The 23,689-nt window shown below is 34.4% G+C and overlaps 1 protein-coding gene across 8 annotated transcripts in view; it reads left to right on the top strand.

The window, feature by feature from the left end:
* Tut4 (terminal uridylyl transferase 4) overlaps nt 1–23,689 on the top strand; it is a 136,874-nt gene that overhangs the window by 75,950 nt on the left and 37,235 nt on the right. For all 8 annotated transcript variants that reach the window (XM_063235172.1, XM_063235176.1, XM_063235170.1 and 5 more), the window contains exons 10-16: nt 3,273–3,392; nt 3,554–3,766; nt 7,108–7,282; nt 8,014–8,708; nt 10,191–10,341; nt 13,177–13,263; nt 15,204–15,307. In XM_063235172.1, the coding sequence (XP_063091242.1) occupies nt 3,273–3,392; nt 3,554–3,766; nt 7,108–7,282; nt 8,014–8,708; nt 10,191–10,341; nt 13,177–13,263; nt 15,204–15,307 (1,545 nt within the window). The remainder of the gene's footprint in view (nt 1–3,272; nt 3,393–3,553; nt 3,767–7,107; nt 7,283–8,013; nt 8,709–10,190; nt 10,342–13,176; nt 13,264–15,203; nt 15,308–23,689) is intronic.

Here is a 23,689-nt window from a genome sequence, read left to right as displayed (position 1 = left end):
ATAAGAAAGCATGTTTTTAGAAATACCTGATGCCTAGAAGAGATCCTTAGATTTTAAGAGCTTTTTCATAAACTGCCCCAATCATGTGCATCTGAGATGTCTGATAACTTCACAGAATACATGACAGTTTTTTATAGTTGTAAAGGAGTTTTTGGTTCACTTACTCCGTAGGCAGTTTACTTCTTGTTCTAATGTTTTGGATAGAGAAGATTTTATTGAAGTGGAATATTTCAGGGTTTTTTTGACAAGTTTTCTTTTCACCTTCCTTTTTTCCCCCTGAGTTGTAATTTTAAATGTACCAAGTTATTACTATATAGCTCTAACTGTTGTGCTAAATCTTTGTTACCTAAAGAAGAACATAATTTTAAAATATCAACCCAACTAGGATCAATCTTATGTTGATGTAGAAGCCTAAATAAAAGAGAAACAATATGTCAGTTTATGAGAGTTTATTATGCACATTACTTATTTCAAAATTTTAGAATAGTTTACTATCAGAAGTGTGTTACTCTAATTTGTTATATTAATGAATGTAGCACATAAGCATTGTACATACTGACATGGCATGCTCTTGACAGACAAACTTCAGTTTTTATATTAACGAAGTAAAAGTTTACAATAAATACTGTTTACAAAAAAAAAGTAGCAGGCATCATTCTAAACAGGGAATTGCTTATAGAGATATTAGCTATTGATGCCTTATATTTTGGATATTTTAGGTAATGGATTAAGGAAATGAAATAATTTGTAAATATTGGAAAAATGAAACTTTTTTGTTTTTGGTGCCGGGGACCTTGCATTTGCCAAGCATGCACTTACGCTACTGAGCTAAACCCCCAGCCCTGCATGCAAACTTTTTTTTTAGACTCACCTCTTGATTCATATGATTGGATGTCATATCATTAGAAAGTGTTAATAAAAAACTTAGTGAGACCATGTCTCAAAACTTAAAAAGGGGCCGGACATGTAGCTCATTGTGAAGACCCTGGGCTCACTGAAAGTTGGAGATGAGGTCAGACAGATAATATCTGTAGTGAAAACCCTGGATGTACTTAATGGCAAGGAAAAAACACAAGAAAGTGTTAAAAACAATGTGTAAGTTAATGTGACTTACCTTTTTAAAGATTGCTATAAGGAATGGACATGGAATCCAGTGGAGAGTGTCTTTTGTTACATTAACTAAAGTGAAAATTATGCTAGATTAGAGTGGATATGAAGCAAAGATGGGGACAGTTTTGGAAGTATAACTTGCAAATAAATTAAATGTGAGGGTTAGGGGAAAGTGAGTAGCTAATGACTGAATTTCTGGAAAGTGCAAAAATACCAATATACTGTATACAAGACCTAAAATGTAAAATTTTCTTGATTTTAATATGTACATTAATTCCGCTTGAAATTATTGGTAGTTTTAAAAATATATAGTAAAATAATCTTAAAGTTTGTAAGGATAAATATTTAAGGTTAGCCAAAAGAATTCAGAGTAGAGCCATGCATGGTGGTACATGCCTGTAAATCCTAGCACTCAGGAGGCTGAGGCAGGAGAATCATTTTAAGTTTGAGGCCAGCCTGAACTGTGCAGTGAGACTCTGTCTCAAAAAGGCAAAACAAAAATTCAGAGTATAATAAAAGATGGGCCACTTGACTGTTATAAAACTGCTTTGGTAAAGAATATAGCATTGGAATGGTAATAGACAAATCTATGGGACAGAATAGAATGCATTGAAGTAAATCCTGTTGTGTATAAATTTTGACATGTGAAAGAAAAGAACTTATTTCAGTGATAAAATTGTGGTTTATTTAATAATGTTGCAATCATTAGTACATCTTTCTGGAAGAAAATAATGCTGGCTCCTTAGACACACTACAAACACTTAAATGAAAATTAAAAATTTTATAAGAAAATTTAGGAGTGTTTGTAAACTATGGACTAAGGAGAACTTTTTATATGATAGGATACCTAGAAGCTATACCACAAGTAGTGTTAGAAGAAAAATAGCAGATTGGGATAAATGTCATTTTTCAAATGCATGTATGAGGTAATAAAGATCATTATTGGCCAACTGTGCAGTATTCTTCCTTATTCCCAGCAGTCTGAAAGGCTAAGGCAGGAGGATAACAAGTTCTAGTCCTGCAGGCACTTAGTGATTTAGTGAGATACCAGTTCAAAAGAAAAAAGGACTACTAGAGATTCAGCTCAATGCAATTATTATCTGTAAGTAAAACAAATTTCTATAAATTGATATGTCGTGAAAAAAACTGGCAACATTTAAAAGGCAGTTTAGAAAAGAGTAAATCCAAATGGTTACTAAACACATTAACCTCATTAAGGACAAATCGAAATAACTTTATTAGGTCTCACCCTATTGATTTTTAAATGAAAGTACCTTTTACTGGGAGGGGTATATATATATATATATATATATATATATACACACACACTAATTAGTGGTGAAAAACAGAGGACTTCTAATAGTGATTTTGGAAAATAATCTTATAGTATAGAATATTACATATTTTAAAATTCAGCAAATACATTACTGAAAACAGTCAATAGAAATAAGCACCAGTACTTGGGAAATATGTATGAGAATAAATATTGCAGCATTGTTTGAAATGGCATGGATTGAAAACAAAGTGTAAATATCACTGAGTGGAGGAACTGTTGAGTAACTATCCTTATAAATTATAATACAACCAATTAAAAGAATGTGTCATAGCCAATTAAAAGAATGTGTCAGATTTGTGCTGATTGACTTAGAGGGACTTTAATGCACTATTCAGGGTGAAGAGTAATATACAGAAGAATACCTATAATATACTGTTTGGGTAACAGAAAAAATTCTCCCTGTATGTAAAAATAGAAGTATATGTCTGTGTAGTCTAATTTGTATATGATTAAGTATAGAAAAAGCATAGAAGAATACATAGAAGGTTAATATCAAGGCAGACATAGTGGGAAGATTAGACAAAAGACATTTTTAAAAGCATGGAAAAACACTATATATAAAATGTGACTTCACTGAACTGAAATATGTATGTGTATTTATGTACATAAAGCAGTGAAAGAAAAGTTGGTTATGTGCACAAAGTAGTAAATGAAAAATATTCAGTGACATGTTACTGTTTCAGGCTAATGAGATTTCAGGTTAGTCCTAATATATTTCATTGTTGTTTGAACTTCTTACTGTGATTAAGGTAGAAAAAGAAACTACTTTTAATGTGAAAACTGAGGAAAGCTAAATGCTATTACTTTTTTCCTCTTGATTTTGCAGTTGTGCTATATTGACTCCCAAACTGATGGTGGAATCCCTTCTTATTGTTTTGTTTTAATGACGATGTTTTTTCTACAACAAAGAAAACCCCCTATTCTTCCTTGCTTACTTGGAAGTTGGGTAAGCATGTGTTTGTGGTATGTATGTGCATGTATGTATTTGTAGTTTGCTTTTGCAGAGTGCTCTGCTCAAATAGTTTAAGCTGGAATTCTGGTTTGTCTGTTTGTCCATTTTTTAAAAATAATTTTTCCACTACCAATTTGGAATGCCTTTTTATATAGATTGAAGGCTTTGACCCAAAAAGAATGGATGACTTTCAGCTGAAGGGCATAGTAGAAGAGAAGTTTGTGAAGTGGGAATATAAGTCAAGTAGTGCAACTGAGAAAAACTCAATTGCTGAGGAAAACAAAGCTAAGGCAGACCAACCAAAAGATGATACCAAGAAGACAGAAACAGTCAACCAAAGTAATGCCATGAAGGAAAAACATGGCAAAGTAAGCTTTTTGTTTTCATTTTTATTTTTGGCTTTTCTATCTGTAGCATTTGTGATACTTTCAATTGAAGCTATTTTAATTATAGATTCACTGACTTTGAGTAAGCATCTTGGCCTCATTTTCCTCATCTATGAAGTGAGGGGTTGATCTGGTTTAGTTTTTAAGTACTGAGATTCTCTAATAAATTCTTGTTTCACTTTGGAAGACTTGTATTTTCAGTCATGTCAAAATTATATTCTCTTTGTATCTTGTTTCATCTAAACAAGGAAAATTTTCTTTAAGAGTTAGGTTCTGACCAAAACTTTAGCATACAGTGATTATTTTTGCCAATTTGCATGAAGAAATAAAGGCCCTTTGCTCTTTGAGGAGGTGGCTTGCTTATTAATCATTCAACATTCATTTATTAAGGATCTGCTATGTGCCAGGCATTAACCAAAGATACATTTTCATGAATTGTATCCTCCAGAATCTATGGCATTATTATATAAATACTAAAATTTCTGAAATTGTTGGTATAGCTATACTGAATTGTTTGTATTTCCCTGGATATACACATCTTTAATTCATCTCTTCTTCTTCCCTAGATTACTGTCTATTGTCTCCTCAGATCACAGATACTGTCACCTATTGATCTTGGTTTTTACTTCATGGAGAAAACAAAAGCAGTCAAAGGAGAACTTCATCTGCTGTCATGTGCACTCACACACCCCCTTACTGCCTGCTTTCATAAAGGAACTGCTCATGTTTTAATCTAGTCATTTTCTCTATAATACCGTTCCTTCTCTGCTCTAGAATATTACTCCAGCGGTTCTTTTCTTTCTTTCCTAAATTGCCAATTTTTCATTCTTTATTGAATCAACCTACTTTCATTTCTTCCATTTTAAAGAATAATCTTAGCTAGGTATAGTGGTGCGTACCTGTAATCCCAGAGCTCTGGGAGGCTGAACAGGAAGACAGAAATTTGAGCCTAGCCTGGGTAATTTAGCAGCTTAGCAAGACCCTGTCTCAAAAATAATAAATACCTGGGGATATAATGCAGTGCATATGTCCTAGGTCCAATCTCCAGTACTATGAAAAACAAAATAATCTTGGTACTGGTCCTTTTCCCAGCTGTTTTTTCCTCACCCCTTTGCAGTAAAGATTTTTGAAAGAATTGACTATAATTCACTATTTCTGATTTTCCCCATAACTGTCCCCATAACTCACATTGTCAGTCTGCCAAAGTTTGTATCATCAATGTCAGTAACCTCCAGATTGTTAATGTGAATGGTAATTTCTCAGGCTTTTTTTTTTTTTTCTTAGTTACCACAAACATTTGCAAATTAATCACTTCCTTCTTGGAAACATTTCTTCACTTTAAGGGCAGCACCTGATAGCATTCTGCTCTGCCGATTTTGCCTTTCCTCTTCTAATATTGAAGAGCTTTATCTTTTTTTTTTTTTAAGCGTGTCTACATTCCTGTGATAATCTTTGGATTTTAAGTACCATCTGTATGATAATGACTCTTGAGCTTAAATCTCTATTCAGACCTCTCTTGGATTCTTTGTATATCCCACTAGTTCCTGGTGAGATATGTTGAACTGCAATGTCCATGTTGATTTCTGGGTTCCCTCAGACTGTTCAACATACAGTCCCACCTCAGTTGATGATATCTGTGTTTTTCAGCTGTCAAGTTGAAAACTTCAAAGTTGCTCTAACTCCTGTTTTGATTTCATGCCTCATACCTAGTTTGTCAGGAATGGTGATCACCTCTCACACCTCTCACCATTTCCACTGCTACCATGCTAGTCTTAGCCACCATCATTTGTGACCTAGATTACTGCCATTGTTTTCCAATAAATTTTCCTGCATTTGTCCTTGCCCCTTACAATTATCAACATGACAAACTGCTTCTCATTTCATTTAGAATGAACAGCAAGTGGTCATTAGTGGTATAGTTCTTTGTTTTCCTTTTCTGTTCTTGTTCTATCACAGTAGTTTTCATTTTCATGCAAGCCAATATCTGCTTTGCGTGTGTTTACTGTTTCCCTGTTCCAAGAATATTTTTCTTGTTTTTCAGATTATGCTTTCTCAACAAATCTTAATCTTAACTTATCAATTTTAAAACTGTAACCTTCTCCTGCTGCCACATTGCCACTTTTTTCCTCCACAACACCTAGTTCTTTTAATTCCCATGTTACATACTTACTAAGTATGTTTCTCTTTTTTCCTAGCAAATAAGCTCCATGAAAGCAAGGGTCTTTTGCTTTTTGCTAGAGATCTATCCCAAGTGCTAGTGCATTGCCTGGTACATAGTAGGAACTCAATGAATAGTTGTCGAATTAAATGTATGAATAATTGTTTCGTGCCCTTATGCTGCATAGTGGTCACTTTGAGACATTTTCATCTAGCTTACTCCTTTGGGATTCGGGTATTAACTCTTCTATTGTGACCCCCCTGATTTATAGTCCTAATCATGTAGCCTTAGCATGTATCCTTTACTATAATGGTTAAATTATTTTTTGTCCTAGCAGTCTGTGAAGTAGGTAGGACCTTACCTTATTTGAGTGGCAGTATAGTGTAGTAATTCACATGGACCCATTAGCTAGGGTCTCTTGAGTCAAATTCTTGCCTTACAGTGTCTACTTCATAGAATTTTTAATACACATATGTTTTTCTAAGAAAAGTGAATAGTGCATGGTAAGCATTATGTGTAAGTGTGAGCTCTTCTTATTTTATGATAATCCCCAGTACTACCCAAGAAACATAGTAGGTACTGAAAAAATGTTGGCTGAATGAAGGAATTTTTTGAAAGTACGGCCAGGCGTGGTAGCACACTTCTGTAATCTCAGCTCTTGGAAAGCTGAGGCAGAAAGATTGTTACAAGTTTGAGGCTAACCTGGACTACTAGTATGCCTGAGGCCAGTCTGGGCTATGTGTCAACACCTTGTCTCAAAAAAAAGGAAAAAAAAAAAGGATATTTATTTAGATTCTGAAAGTAATTCTTACAATAAGGAACTGTAGTATCTGTTTTCCAGTTGTTTGCAACTTGATTTTACATGTGAATCACTTTAAGAAGCTTTAAAAATTCTAGTGCCTCGTCCATTCCAGGTCAATTAAATCAGATTTTTGAGTCATATGGAAAGTGTGAGTGGTATGGAATTGAGGTATTAGTGTACTTTAATACCCATAATTCTAATGTGCAGCTGAAGTTGAGAATCATTGGTTTAATAGAACACAATATTTGTAGCAGTCAGTATGTCTTAGTTTTTGAACATTGAATTTCTAAGGCCTTTTCTAACTGAAAATTCATTGATACTATTGTTTTATGAAGCATAAATGAAAAGTATTTTTTATTCCAGTCTCCTTTAACATTGGAAACACCAAATCAGGTATCCCTGGGACAGTTATGGCTAGAGCTGCTAAAATTTTACACACTGGATTTTGCTTTGGAGGAATATGTCATATGTGTACGAATACAAGATATTTTAACCAGAGAGAACAAAAACTGGCCAAAAAGGCGAATAGCCATTGAAGGTGAGATAATGTGTTTCATTTGGAGACTATTTTTTCTGTGTATGTTTGCCAGGCATCATATATTAATGTTATAAATTGTATCACTAGGCTAAGCTAAATGCATGGAGGCCAGTCTGCAGAAATAAGTAATACACTATTTCAAAAGAAAAAAATAAAAAAGGAGAACCAATTGATGTTGACAAACAAGGTTCCACTTCGTAGTCTAAGAATATCAATTGTACTATGACTATCACAGATGAAAAATATTAGGTCCTGGAGTTTGAAGTTTTTCATTCATGACAATCTACAAAATAGGTGTAGTGGCATAGCTTTTTCTCCAATAATTTCATCATTAAAACTATATTTGTGTGGCTGGGGATTTAGCTCAGTGGCATAAGTGCCTGCCTTGCAAGCACGCAGTCGTGAGTTCAATCCCTGGTACCAAAAACAAAAACAAAAAAAAGCAAACCAAAAACTCTATTTAAGGACCCAACCTCCTCAGCTAATTTCTTAATAGTTATTTTATTACTATGTTCTTTTTCCTTTGTTACTTTATGGAAGAAACAAAGGAAAAATGTTGCTATTTTCCATTAGTTTTTAGAAACTATCATTGGGAACCTAGGTTAGGAAAACTTTGGAAAAATGAACTTTGCTGACATCTTAACAGTTAAAATACATTTATGTAAGCTTAGAAATGTAGCACAGAATTGTTATTAGAGACTTAGCTACTGACTTTTTCCTTTTTTTACTAGATCCATTTTCAGTCAAAAGGAATGTTGCACGGAGCTTAAACAGCCAACTTGTTTACGAATATGTTGTGGAGAGATTCAGGGCAGCTTATCGTTATTTTGCTTGTCCTCAGAGGAAGGGTGAAAATAAGTCTACAGTGCCTTTCAAGAAAAAGGACAAGGGCAAAATAAGCAATAAGAAGCCAGTGAAATCTGACAATGTGGCAACCAGCTGTTCTGTTCTACTTGGAGAAAACACAGAAAAGATAAATACAGAAAGTGGTCAATCTGATAAACATGACACAGAATGTACATCACAGAGATGCATTGTTAAGAATGACCATTTGTTGGTAAATGAGCTAGATTTGGCTGACCATGGACAAGAATCTTCATCTCTTTCTGTTGCCAATGAGGGCACTGAATTAGAGCCAAAATCAGTTAAGAAAATAGATGGCTTAGTACCTTTACAAACTTGTTTTAAGAAGGAACTTGGACAGTGTAATTGCATTGGATCTGCTGATCCAGATGAGTCTGCTGGAACAGACTGCAGGTCAAATTTAGAAATAGAGAATTCACACCGGATTATGTGCATCGACACATCTGCTACCTCTTGCAAGTGTAAAGCTACAGAAGTTGCTTCTGACCTTAATGATGATGATAACCTACCGTCCCAGGAATTATATTATGTGTTTGATAAGTTTATTTTGACCTCTGGCAAGGTAGGATACATTTTGTAAACTATATGTAAGTTTTTTGGCCATGTCTTTATAGCTTTCAGATTTAGAAGTGTAAAGATAGTTTAATTATGGTGACTATTGATTTAGAATATTTTGATGGACATTTATCTTTTACTTTCTGAATTTTTCTATAGTTGTCTTTTAAATAGTGTATATCAAAAATTTTTAACACCTTACTAACTGGTTTCCTTTACTTTCTCATACATGAAAGGATTCATTCAACATTTTATGAAAATCAGTTTATTGAAGGTAGCATGTATTTTAAGGGTAGTATGTATATGTGTAAATGTATTTTTTTCTTAAAAAATACAAAGTTTTAAATTTTAATAGTGTCGTATTTTAAGGCTTTTTTTAGAAGGGTGAAAGGGAGTATAAATACTGTAAAAATAATTGAGAACAAACAAGATTAGAAACAAACCAAAAAAATCAGATTCTGCCATAGAGCTTGTTTGGATTTCATATAATAATCTCTTATAAATAAGAATCCTAACTTTTCTGCATGCAAAGTGGTATAGTTCAAATTTTAATTTGATAGTTTAATTTGATTAATATTCAATTTAGTCAATTTAATTAAAATTTAAATTCTCTACATTGTGGAAAATACCCTAATGAACAGAAAGTAAGCAGTGACTGTTTTGTTCATAAGATTTATCTGGGCAGGGTAGTGCATGTCTGTAATTCCAGGACTGAGGGACTCTCAAGGCAGGAAGATTCCAAGTTTGAATCCTGCCTGGGCAATGTAGAGAGACCTCCAAAATAAAAAAAGGGCTGGAGATGTAGCCCTTGGGTTTGATCCCCAGCACTTACTAAGCTATTTAGTATTTAGCTAAGTTATGTTGTTTCAGGTGTAGTGCATCTAACTGAAATATCATTACAGCATCCAGAATGAAAAAAAAAGTCATATGTCAATCAGTAGGATATTAAAAAACAAAACTCAAGAAAACTGGACAGCCTTTCAGAGCTGCTATTTCAGCAGTAGTGATTGACAAGCCTTAAAATTTTTAACTGAAGCATTGTTTTTTAAAGAAATACTTTATTTAAATATGATTGGTATTTATAGAAGTATCTAGCTGGGCATGGTGGTATATGCCAATAATCTCAGCACTCTGGAGAGGAGGCTGAGTTAGAATTTCTCTGAGTTCAAGACCAACCTGGGCTACATAGCGAGTTCAAGGCCAGCCTGCATTACAAAGCAAGGACCTGTCTCATAAAACCAAGACAAACCAAAAAACAGTAGAATAATTTTAACTTTTAACTCTTTATATTATAGAAAATCCCTAATACTGGAAAAAAACCCCAGTTTTTATAATATCTATTTTATTTAATTAACATTTTTTATCTCTGGAAAGCACAGATTATAAAAACTGAGTTACATAAAAGCTTCTTTTTAGATCTGCTTTCTAAATGGTGAAATGGATCAAAAATGTGTTAGATGATTAGATTTTTATTTTAACCTTTGTATAGCCGCCAACAATAGTATGCAGCATCTGCAAAAAGGATGGTCATTCAAAAAATGATTGCCCTGAAGATTTCAGGAAAATTGATCTAAAACCTCTACCACCAATGACAAACCGATTTCGGGAAATACTTGATTTAGTATGTAAAAGATGTTTTGGTAAGTGTTTTATACCATAAACTACTGGCACAGTGTTCTTAGATACTGAATGTTTATTCATTTCCTAATTTGAAAATAATTTTCTCACTTTATTTTGGTAGAAGATTTTGAATAGAGATTGGTCACAAATACTTACCAACCACCCATTTTGTTCAGGGTATATGGTGAATGCCAATAGGACTACAGTTGAATTCACACATACTATTTTTAAGAAAACTTAAATTATGCATTTGAGCTTTCTGATATGGTTGCTATAGCATAGCTTTTCAATTTAGTCAATTTAATTAAAATTTAAAAATATTATCCTTAGTTATATTAGACCTATTTCAAGCACTCAGTACAAGTTAGTAATAGCTACTGTATTCTATATTGGACACTTAGAGACTATTTCTGTCATTTTTTTTGGACAGTGCCACCCTAGCTGGGCTTATACAACACATTGTATGTAAATTGCCATAATTGAAAGTGGAATGGTACATGCCATAGTAGTGATAAAGAAAATGTAGTTCAAACTTAACAGATCAGAGGATTTGGGATTAATGACAAATTTTTAGCTGGACTTTGTACTGCATTCTTAGATACAGAAGATCACGCGTAAAAGTGTAGAGTGCTTAGTTTGAGAAAATAATTGGCTTTGATTTGGTATAGTATAAAAAAAGCAATGTATGCTGGAGCTGTAGCTCAGCACCAAAAGCGCCTGCTCGCAAGCACAAGGTACTGAGTTTGATTCCTGGTGCCAAAAACAAATGAGCAATGTAGAAAGATGGCTATAAATTGGAGTAAGTCCTGTGTTCCGCAAACATTTATGGAGTGCCTGGAATACATTTTTACTCAGAAGACATTTATAAATTACTTACTATGTTCAGATAAAATATTTCTGATCTCAATATATATACTGTTCCCTTGCAATTTCTCACTTGTGTTCTTCCCTCTTGCCTCCCTTCTGTTAGGCAATCATCCACTTCTGTCAATATAGTTTGCATTTTCTAGATATCTGCATAAATGGAATTATACAAAATATACGTTTTTGGGGGCTGGGGTGAAGGATGTCTGATTTCTGTCACTCAGCATAGTTATTTTGAGATTTTTTAAAAAAATTATCCATGTTATTACATGTATCAGTGTTTGATTGCTTTTTATTGTGTCATTGTATGGCTGTAGTATAACTTACATAATCACCTGTTGATGAATATTTGGCTTATTTCTAAATTTTGTTTTTAAAAATTTCATATATATTTGTGTATGGGTTTGGGTATAGACAAATCCTGTGTTCTTGGATAAACACTTTGGAGCAGAATAATCAGCTTTATTAAGGTACACTTCATTGTATTTATTTTTACTCTGTTATTTGTCTCATTGTGGACTCACATATTTTATACTGTAAGATGTAATCTTCATCTTGCTGCTTGAATTATTCTAGCTTTGACCATGATCCATTACTTTCTGAAGCTCATTCTAGCCTCTTTTTGTTTACCTGAAATCTCCCACTCCAACAGAGCAAAGCAGTTCTACCATTTATTACCTGTTTATTTGATTGTCCAATTTATGTAACAGCATCAGAACTATTAAGCTGTAGGAAACAATTTCATCCATTAGAATTACGTGCTTTGTATATGTAGTTCCTTTTGTCCTTAGTCTAACAGATTTCACTTAGTTATTTAAGTCAGCACCTTTTCCCCATGCTCTTGAGTGAAGTTCTTCATGTTTATGATAGTTAGATTCTTTCTTCAGTCTGAATTCTCCTGAGATCTCTGACCTAGATGATATTGTAGAATTTGAATACATTAAGACTAGTTTGGGCTGTAAGTTCTAGATATAGAAGCAGGTGCATTGTGTTAGTTAGCTTTCTCTTAACTGTAATATATACCTTAGAGAAGTCAGTTTGTAAAAAGGAAAGGTTTGTTTTGGTTTCATTCCTACGTGCAAAGAGGAACAGGAAGGGGATAGGATCTCAGTATTCCCTTCAAGGGCATACTCTCAGTGACTGAAAGATCACTCTTAGGCCCTGCCTCTTAAAAGTTATGGCCAGATGTGGTGCAGTCTTGGAATTCTAGCATTTAAGAAGCTCAAGCAGGAGGATCACTGCGAATTTGAGCACTAAATCTTTTAACACATGGGATTTGGGGCACACTTTAACTATAGTTGCCTTATGTCATATATTCATCATTAAGAGTATTATGTAGAATAGTTTCACTGTCTTAAAAAATCACCTGTATTTCATCTTTTCAAGTCCCCCCATACTATATTTGCAACTTCTTAATAAGTTAGTGCATTGCTCCTGCTATTGTGGTAACTTTTGGAAGTGATATAAAAAGACTGTTCTTAAGGATTCTGTGGTCTTACTAGAAAAATGAAATGTATGTAAATGAAATAACTAGAAAACTAAATGTACAATATAAAATCAGATGCTTTTGACAAGCAGTTTGAGCATTAATGAAATTGAATCAGGCACTGGCTAGTCAGAATGGTTTTATCTGGCAAATACTGGATCTTGACTGAGCATTTAAAAGAACTGTTAGATTTGAGTGGACTTGCTGCTTAAACTGGGACTTCTATTAGCCAGAGGGAAAAATGGCATGGATATGAGAGTGGAATGTCTGAAGAAAACAGTTAAATATTTTGAAAGTAAATGTAGATGTTACATAGGGAAAAGAATTGAGTAAAATGTATTTAGATCTTTAAAAATTATCTTTTTGCTGTTCCGCTGCCCCATTTTCAGTAGTATTTACAGTTTTAAAAGTCAATGAACAAATAATGGAGTTGTAATTTAAAATTTTATGGTAACAAATTGAAGACATTTTAAAATTCTTTTTTTTTCTTTTTTAAAAATTCTAGATGAATTATCACCACCTTTCTCTGAACAATATAACAGGGAGCAAATTTTAATTGGCTTGGAAAAGTTTATTCAAAAAGAGTATGATGGTATGTTACATGTTAAAATTTGATTGTATTTGTTCCTACAGTCAAACAATCTTGACTTTCATTCATTTATTTATAAAATGTTTATTGAATGGTATATGCTAGGTATTGTGAGAATACCTTGCTAACAGACATGGCACCTTGCTTTTACAATGCATATATTTCAGAAGGGGAGACAGTAAGGAGTAAATTAGCAAATACAGGTTCTGTTAAGGTATGGGAGATAAGACAAGTGATAGGTTGTTAAAATAAGTCTATTTTTTCTTTTGGGTATCAGAAATCGAACTCAGGGCCTCTAGCTTGCCAGGCAGGCACTGTGCCACTGAGCTGTACACCCGGCCCTGATAAGTCTCTTTTAAAGTAGCAGGAAGGTGAAGTCCTGAATTCAGTCCCCAGTGTTACAAACAAATAATAAAGCAAAAAGTTTTTAAAAAAGGATAAATAGTTAATCTATAATTAGAGTAAATTTATACTTGAAAACACTGTTATATGCTGTAAGATTCTTTTTTGAAATAGGGTCTTGCTATGCAGGTCAGGCTAGCCTTGAACCTGCTATGTAGCCCAGACTAGCCTCGAACCGATAGCAATCCTCCTGCTTCAGCCTCCCAAGCCCTGGGATTATAGGTGTCTACTACCACACCTGCTTGTATAAATCTGTTTTTAAATTACATTTTTTTTTCTTGGTTGACTTTTTGTTTTATTTTGTTTTCCCTTGGTTCTGGGAATTGAACTTGACTTTGGGCTTGCCAGGTTAAGTTACATTTGTTAGTGTATAAAGTATTGGCCAAATACAAGTACCCTTCGCTCACATTTTTGTTTGCTGATTATCATAGCTTCTGTTATGCCTCTCAGTTGTCATTGAAATTTTAAGTAAGGAGTCAGAATTAGTTGGAAGGATTACTTTTAAAATTGTTTTCTAAATGTTTATTATGCTTATACTACAACTTGTTTTAACTATTAGCTATTATTGAACTCTAAATATTAGCTAAGTGTGGCGCTCACCTATAATCCCAACAATCAGGAGGCTCAGGCAGGGGGATCGCCAGAAATTTGAGGCCACCTGGGCTACATACTGAGTTCAAGGTTAGCCTGAACTACCTAGTGGTGAGACCCTGTCTCTAAAAAACCAAATCCATGGGATTAGCTCAATGGCATAAGTGGAGATCATGAGTTTGATGCCCAATTTAAAAAAAAAAAAAATCCCAACAGAGATAAAACTCCTCTAAGTATCAAGAATAACTATCATAATTTATAGCTAGTGGATTAGCCACTTTTGGAGGAAAATTTATTAGTCCTGTATACTAAGGTAATATTTATAAAACTTGAATTATGCCCAAAAAGGAGTAGTTTCATTTTTCTTTTTTTGGGACTAGTGTGTTTATTTATTTAGTTTTTTTTTGAGACCGGATCTCACTGTGTAATTCAAGATGGGCTTGAATTTACTGTGTAGCCAAGGATGGCCTTGAACTTGCAGTGATCCTCTTGCCTCAGCCTTTCAAGAACTGGGATTACAGGGGACTAGTTTCTTTTCAAAAGGTGAATTTTCAAATGTTGATAATAGAGTATGGCCAGTAGTGTTGAGAATGAAGGAAAATAGATGGATTTATAGTGGTTGGATGTGAAGACTGGTAAGAAATGTTAAGAATCTCACATCTATTTCTGACTTGAGCAACTGGATAAACAATGGTGCTATTTGCTGAGGAATAGGAATTATAGGTATAATGGTAGGGTTGTGGTGAAATTTATATTTTAATTTAAACATGTTGAAGTTAACAGATGTGGGAACTTGAACTGGACTTCAGGTGGATTTTCTGGAATTTGTCAGCATATCTTTCAGGAGTAGGTTATTTAAGATATAGATAGAAATGGACAAGATTACCTTGTTTTAGTATATGGTACATGTTATAAGATTACTAATTTTGTTTTTTTTCTTCTTTGCTTAGAGAAAGCAAGATTGTGCTTATTTGGCTCTTCTAAGAATGGATTTGGGTTTCGTGATAGTGATCTGGATATATGTATGACCCTGGAAGGCCATGAAAATGCAGAGGTAAGTGTTAGTGTTTGGAAGGAATGGTGGAAGTTTTATTTTTTTCTAATGATGAATCTATTTTTACTTTTTCTGTGTAATATTGATGAAATATTCTTTGTTCTAAATATGTTAGAAGCATTACTATTTGAAATGTAAAAGCATTAATGCTATTGATTAAGAAGATATTCAAGTCTTAAATAAGCTTATGTTTCAGTGGTTTTATAATACAAAAGCCAGGGTATGTAGCAAACCAGTTCTATGCCAGTCCCAGGTCCCTGTCCCGCGTGCTACCCTTCAGGCACCAGCTCACTGTTGTCTTTTCCTAGCCACGCACTGTTTGTAGAGAACTAGTCTTGCTAGTTCGGCACCCTCATGCAGGAGTGAACAAGGGTGACAGATACAGAATCAGTTTAGCATGTGGGTAGCCAGGGGCCTCTTGCCTCTAGTAGGCAGAGTTACCCAAAGCATTTGGCTCATCTGTCTTTACTCAAAGATGGGTACAACTAATTAATACAAGATTCACCTGCCTCCCATTATCCTTTAGCATATGCTTAAGTAATCAATCTGATCTTAGCCATATTTGTGCTCACAGAGAACGCCAATTGGGCACATCTCTCTATAAGGTCACAAGTACTTTATAATGAATTTTCGTAAAAAAATAAAATGCCGTAATGTTGGAAGTTTTCATTGAAACCATTGAGAAGCTAGTGATTCAGTTCTGTTAGTGAATATTGGCTTTGCTAAATCTCTCTTCCCATATGTCTTCTATTTGGTGATGTCTTTTTATCATTGTAGATACAAAATACAAGTAGTCATCTAATTTATTTGTAAGTAGGTTGTGTTCAAAAAGTAAAATGTAATTATGGGACAGTCACTTTTTAAAAAAATAGAAGCAATGTTATAAATAAATGAGTTTAGCCAGTTGTGGTGGTGCATGGCTGTATCATAGCACTTTGGAGGCTGAGGCAGGAGGCTTGCTGTGAGTTTGAGGCCAGCCTGAGTTTACATTAGTGAGTTCAAAGTAGCCTAAGTTATAGGGAAAGTCCGTGTTTCAAAACAAAACAAAAAACACAACAACAAGAACAACAAAAAACCCAAAGTGGGGAAAAATGCATGAGTTTTAGAAACTCATGGTGGGAGGGCATCTGAACTAACATTTATTGAGTTTCCTGTATATGGTTACACATACATTGTCTCATTTCATTCTTACACCCACTTTTGTGGTAGGTATTATGTCCCCCACTTTACAGATGAGGAAACAGGCTTTCAGAGATTAAACTGACTTGCCCAAGTTTACACAGCTAATGTTGCAGCCAGGATTTGTTCTCTATGACTCTCTCTCACTGTAATTTTTCTTAATCCCCAGTGTAGCTGAAATATAGTACTAATAGCACTGTAGAATTTAACCACTTCCTTTTTTTTTTCTTTAAAGAAAAAGAGGGCTTTATTGAGGACATGGAGAGAGGGGTACACAACTTGTGGGGCTGGGCTTCTCCTCTGGCCTGAAGGGAACTGGGAAGAGGTTATATGACCTCTGGTCAGAAGTGGGATTTGGGGTGAGCCTTGATGACATGTGAGGAACTGATTGGAATTTTCTTCCACATACACTGGAAAGGAAAGAGGAAGTTGTAATCAGGGCTGAGAGGGAAGGAAGAAGTGGTCATCAGGGAAGGTGTCATTTTTTTTGCCATGTTAGACCACCAACATAATATTCAGTAATTTATACTAGGGCAGAAACCTTTATTCTCATCTTTCTGTTGTAGGAAAGGGTGATGACAGTCTTAGACTGCTTCCTGCTGAATGAGGGTGTCAAGTTGGGGATTGCGAGGGTTGATGGTATGACAGTTAATGCCCATGTAGAAACTGGCACTAGATATTTCAGCCAGGACAAGGAGTTCATTGTTAGTGAATGCTCGTATCCAAGTTTAGAGAAATCTTGAAAAAAGTTTAAAAATATAAGGTGCTATGAAGAAGGAGGTCATTATCTTAATTAAAAGAACCCAGGAGAGGTAGAAGGAAGGGTGCCAATGATCCAAATGTGCCACTGTACTAGAGGCATGTTGAGGAAGAAGTCTATTCATAGCCAACTTGTGACGCTTTTTGTCTAGGTAATTGCACAGACATTTTACCTTATTCATGATGATTCTTAACTCATTTATAAAGCTACAACATTCTCCCATCATAGCACAGATGTCTCCCTCTTTTGCTCTACGGACATCTAGAGCTCGTCAGTTTTGAAGAATGGCTGCTGCTATAAGGCTATTTATTTGGTTTTGGAGTGAGTAAGCCACTACCATTTGGAATTAGAAGTTTTCTGAATTCCACTTTGAGATGCCAGGAGACCTTCCTCTAAGGCATTCTCAGCAGTGAAAGTGGGTCCCTTAGCCTTTCGTTTTTTGTGTGCCAGGCCTTGATAGTGAGGATCAGATTGTCCCAGTTCCACTGAAGAAGGGGACTAATTGGGTGGGGAATAGATGTCTCAAGCCTTCATAGCAGCAAGTAGAAAAGAAGAGTGGTCCTTAGATGTTCTTTACCAGGATAGCTATTATTATTTATATTTCAAAATCTGAGACTACTTGCAAAATCAGTTCAGGGCAAAGCAAGGGTTTTGACCTCTGTAAAAGTGTCATATATAGCCTCTGTTACACTGTAAAATAATTCAACAGAAGAATATTGTTTTGAAATAGTTTTTAAAAAGTATCTTTAAATTTTTAGCTCTAAAGATGGTAATGATGCCTCATAAATTTATTTTGGAATGTAGAGGGCAGTAAAAATCTGGTAATTACAATTTTTAAAAAATTTTTTAATATTTTTTTTTCCAAATTCATTTTATTTCAAGGAATAAAAAGGAAAAAAAAAGGGCTAGGGTCTTAACAGTGCAGGGGCTTGTCTGGCAAGTGTGAGGTTGTGAGTTTGCTCCTTGGTATCAAAAAAACTAAAACTAAAAATTTCAAAACATGTCAGTCAAGGAGGGGGCAGCAGTGGTACATAAAATTGTACATTGTCATCCTCAAATCATTGACATCTGCACTGAATTGTCTAATACCAGCACAAAATTTTCTCTTCAGTGAACTCAGAAATTAATAGTATAAAACTTATTTTTTATATACATACATACATACAAACATACATATATATATATATACATATACATACATTGTTTTTTTCAGTTTCTCACACTATGATGTTTATGCATACATATGTTATTTCATGCCTGAGCATGGTTTCAAGTTGCATCCATTTACCTATTAAAGTCTTTAGTTTATTCTTTTTTATGGCTGAGTAAAATTCCATTGCATAAAAATACCACATCTTTTTTATCCACTCCTCAGTCAGTGGGCATTTAGGTTATTTCCAAGATCTGGCTATTATAAATTGTGCTGCTATAAACATGGTTGTACTTGCATTGCTGTGGTATGATGTTTTTAATTCTTTAGGAAAGATACCCAGAAATGGAACAGCTGGGTAGAATGTTTGGTTTTTGAGGAATCTCCACACTGATTTCCACAGTGGTTGTACCAGTCTACATTCTCCCCAATAGTGGAGAAGGGTTTCTTTTTCCCCACAGCCCCTCTAGCATTTGTTATTGCTTGATTTCTTGATAATAGCCATTCTTTACTGGGGTGAGTGGAATCTCAGTGTTGTTTCAATTTGTAGCTCTTGAATGACCAGCGATGTTGAACATTTTTCACATATTTATTTACCGTTTGTATTTCTTCATCTGAGAAGTGTGTATTCATCTCAGAGGCCCATTTTTGGATTGGATCTTTAAATCTAGGATGACTGATTTTTTTTGAGTTCTTTGTTCTCAATAGCGATCCTCTGTTTGATGTACAGCTGGCAAGTATTTTCTCCCATATTGTGGGTGGTCTCTTTACTCTGTTGGTGATTTATTTTGCTATATAAAAGCTTTTTAATAACACAAGATCCCAGTTGTTGATTCTTTATGAGAGTTCCTATGCAATCTGGGTTATGTTCATAAAGTCTTTGCCTATACCACGGTTTTCAAGTGTTTTACCTGCTCTGTCTTCCAGCAAATTTTACGTTTTTGTTTTAACATTAAGATCCTTGACCCATTCCAATTTTAGCTTAGTGCATGGTGAAAGATATGGGCCCAGTTTTAAAACTTGGGCATGTTAACTCTTAAGAGCCAATTTTTCCAGTACCATTTATTAAAAAAAGGGGCTGTCTTTCTTCTAGTGAATATGTCTGATACCTTTGTCAAAGATAAAGTGTTTTGCTGTGTCTAGTATTGTTTCCGTAGCTTCTAATCTGTTCCATTTATCTTTGGATCTGTTTTTTTTTTTTTTTTTTTTGCCAATACCATACTGTTTTTATCACAGTAGCTCTATAGCATAATTTCCAGTCAGGGATTGTGATGCCACTTGTCTTGTCATTGTTGCCAAGGATTACCTTTGCTGTAGGAGGTCTCTTCTGGTTCCAGATGAATTTTAGGATTGTTTTCTCAAATTCTGTGAAATACGCTATTGGAATTTTGATGGGGATTGCTTTGAATCTGTATAACAGTTTTGGAAAAATGGCCATTTTCACTATATTGGTTCTTCCTACCCAGTAGCAGAATATCTCTACATTTTCTTTCTTTCTTTCTTTCTTTCTTTCTTTCTTTCTTTCTTTCTTTCTTTCTTTCTTTCTGGTCTTTTTGAGACAGTCTCACTGCAGTTTAGGCTGGCTTTGAGCTCACTTTTGTAGCTCTGGCTGGTTTAGAACTTGTTACAATCCTCTTGCCTCAGCCTCTCAAGCAGTGGCATTAACATGTGTGTGCCACCATGCCTGGCTTTCTCCATTTTTTAATATCCTCTTTAATTTCCTTTTTCAGGGTACTGTAGTTTTTAGTGTAGAGGTCTTTTACATCTTTTGTTAGACTGATTCCTAGATATTTCTTTTTTTTTTTTTTTTTTGGATGCTACTGTAAAAAATGTTGTTTCCCTGATTTCTCTCTCAGTCAGTTTGTCATTTGGGATGCTGTTGATTTTTGAGTGTTGATTTTGTATCCCACTGTGTTACTGAATTTGCTTATTAAATCCTGTAGTCTTTTGGTGGAGTTTTGGGGGTTTTCTATTAGAGTGTCATGTCATCTGCAAATAATGATAGTTTAACTGCTTTGTTTCCTATCTTTATTCCTTTTATTTCTTTCCCTTGTCTAATTAATATGGCTAAAGTTTCAAGGTCTGTGTTGAATAAGAGTGGAGACAGTGGATATCCTTGTCTTGTTCCTGATTTTAGGGTGAAAGCTTTGTTTTTGTCCATCTAGTATGATGTTGGCTGTTGGCTTGTTGTAGATGGCTTTTATCAGATTGAGATAAAGACCACCTTCTGTTCCAATTTTCTGTATGGTTTTTATTATGAATAGGTGCTGAATTTTGTCAGAAGCCTTTTATGCATCTATTGTGATGATCATTTTTGTCCTTGGCTCTGTTAATATAGTGGATTACATTTAAGGATTTACGTATGTTAAACCATCGCTGCATTCCTGGGATGAATCCCACTTGATTATGGTGTATTACCTTCTTGACGATTTGTGGCAATCTGTTTGCCAGTATCTTATTGAGGATTTTTGCATCCAGTGTTCATTAGGGAAATTGGTCTATAATTCTCTTTCTTAGTTGGGTCCTTCTCTCATTTTGTTATTAGGGTAATACCTGCTTTCAGGAATGAATTTGGGAAGTATTGCTTCCTTTTCAGTTTCATTAAACAATTTGAAAAGTAGTGGTGTTAGGCCTTCCCTAAATCTCTTGTAGAATTCAACAGTGAATACATCAGGGCCTAGGCTTTTCTTTGTTGGTAGGTTTTTTAATTACATCTTCAATTTCATGCTGATTTATTTAGCATTTTTATACCCGCTTTATTCAGCTTTTGTAATTCATGTGTATCTAGGAATTTGTGCATTTCTTCTGTGTTTTCCATTTTATTAGAATATAAGTTTTCAAAGTAGGTATAGATGATTTTCTGGATTTCCACAGGGTCTGTTGTGATTTTACCCTTTTCATTCCTAATTGCATGGATTTGAGTCTTTTCTTTCTTTTGTTTGATAAGGTTGGCTGAGGGTTTGTTAATTTTATTTAATGTTTCAAAGATCCAACTCTTCGATTCATTGATTCTTGTGCTTTTTTTTTTTAGTATCCAGTGTGTTAATTTCTGCTCTGATTTTTATAGTTTTCTTCCTCATATGAGCTTTTTGGCTTAGCCTACTTTTATTTTTCTAGAAGTTTGAGGTTCACCATTATGTTGTTTATATGTGCCTTGCTGTGTTTTCCTGACGTGGGTATTTACTGCTATAAATTTCCACTTGGACTGCTTTCATTGTGTCCTATAAGTTCTGATAGGAGTATTGTTGTTATCATTCAACTGTTAAAAACTGTCTAGTTTCTTTTTAATTTCATCTGTGACCCATTGGTTGTTTGGGAAGGTGCTATTTAATTTCCATGTGTTAGTGAAGTTCTTGTGCTTTCTTTTGGTGTGGATTTCCTATTTAATTGTACTAAGGTCTGATAGTATGTAAGGGATATTTTCAGTTTCTTTGCATTTACTTAAGCATGTTCAGTGAGTCAGTATATGATGTTTTTTGGAGAATGGCCCATATGCAGCTGAGAAGAATGTATTCTGTTGTGGGATGGAACACTCTATAGACGTCTACTAAGTCTCTTCGTTCAAAAATTGGATTTAGTTCTAAAGTTCTAAGTTCAGTATTGATTTTTTTTTGGGGGGGGGTCTAGTTGATCAGTCTTTTTGTAACAGTGGGTTATTGAGATCTCCCAATATAATTATATTAGGGCTTATTTGTTTTTTTTAAGTCTGTTAGTCATTTTTTTTTATATAGTTGGGTGCACTGGTATTTGTTTCGTATATATTTATGATTGTTATCTCTTGCTCTTGGATTGTTCCCTTTTCGAGGATGTAGTGACCTTCTTATTTCTTTTAATCCATCTTGGCTTGAAATCCACTTTGTCTATGAATAGAATGCCAACCCCTGTTTTTTTCTGGGTCCCTGTCTTGTGAAATATTGTTTTCCATCCTTTGACTTTCAGGCTATGAATTTCTGTTTGAATTAAATGTTTTTCTTGTATATAGCATATTGTTGGATCTTGCTTCTTGATCTATTCTACCAGTGTGTGTCTTTTGATTGGTAAATTGGGACCATTAACATCGATGGTTATAACTGATAAGTATTAAATTATCCTTGTCACATTATTTTCCTGGTGTTGGCTTCCTTCTCCCCAGCCCCTGTTAAATTATTTGTCTTGCCTGGTGAGTTCCTTCTGTTCTTTGTTATGTCTTTCAGAACATTTTGGAGTGCTGGTTTGTTGGTCATGAGTTTCTACAGATGTTCTTTGTCATGGAAGTATTTTATTTCTCCATCAATTTTGAAAGACAGTTTTGCAAATGTATTAGTCTGGGTTGAATGTTGTTTTCCTTTAGAACTTGAAATACTTTACTCCAAGCTCTCCTTGACTTGAGAATTTGAGTTGAGAAATCTGCTGTGATTCTGATAGACTTTCCTCCATAGGTGATTTGTTTTGTTTTCCTAACAGCTTTTATGATTCTATTCTATGTTGAATTTCTGGAATCTTGACTCTACTATGCCTGGCTGTAGATTTTTTGTGTTTATTTTTGTTTCTTTGTTTGGATCGTGGCTAACTGGAGTGCTGTATTCTTCACTATCTGCAAAATTATTTTTCTCTACTAGGGAAGTTTCTGCTTTGACATTTGTGAACAGCTTTTTTATGTAATTTGTGGCATCTCCTGCTTTTTCATTGACTCCAGTCAATCTTACATTATTATTCTTTGTCTCATCCAGCAGCTGCTAGATTGATTTCTCATGGTCTTTTGCTATTTTTGAGAACTCTATTTTCATGATTTCTAGTTGCAAGCCTGTCTTCTATGTCTGATATCCTGTCTTTACATTGGCTAAACGTTTCAAATACTTTTAATGGGATTTTAATTTCCCTGAATATCTGCTTGAATATGCCTGATGTACTTTTTCTTTGTTACACTAAGCGTTCGTAACTTCCATGATTTTCTTAAGCTTGTCTTATTTTTCTGTCTGTATCTGATCTAGCATCACTCAGTATGGTCTTTACTTTGAACACCATCTATGTAGTTATCTGAGAGATTTCTGATTTGATTTTTTCCAGATTGTTATAATCTTTTGTTACCACTTCAGAGAGGCCTGATGGGGGGCTTTCTGAAAAGAAGTTGATTCTGATGTTTACTTATTTTTGTTTTATTAAGAAATTATAAAGTTGCAAATGTTTTGTTTTTCTTAACTGACAACTACTTTCAAAGAGACTGCCCTCCATTTTGAAGAGCAAGAATTGAGGAACTAGTAAATAGTTTTTACCCACATTGAAGCTACAGTTATTGTCTATGTAAAATTTTATA

Source organism: Cavia porcellus, unplaced genomic scaffold, assembly GCF_034190915.1.
Source record: "Cavia porcellus strain 051 isolate PalLab524CR breed Dunkin Hartley unplaced genomic scaffold, mCavPor4.1 scaffold_25, whole genome shotgun sequence".
Taxonomy (NCBI): Eukaryota; Metazoa; Chordata; class Mammalia; order Rodentia; family Caviidae; genus Cavia; species Cavia porcellus.
This window is presented reverse-complemented; position numbering and strand designations above follow the sequence as displayed.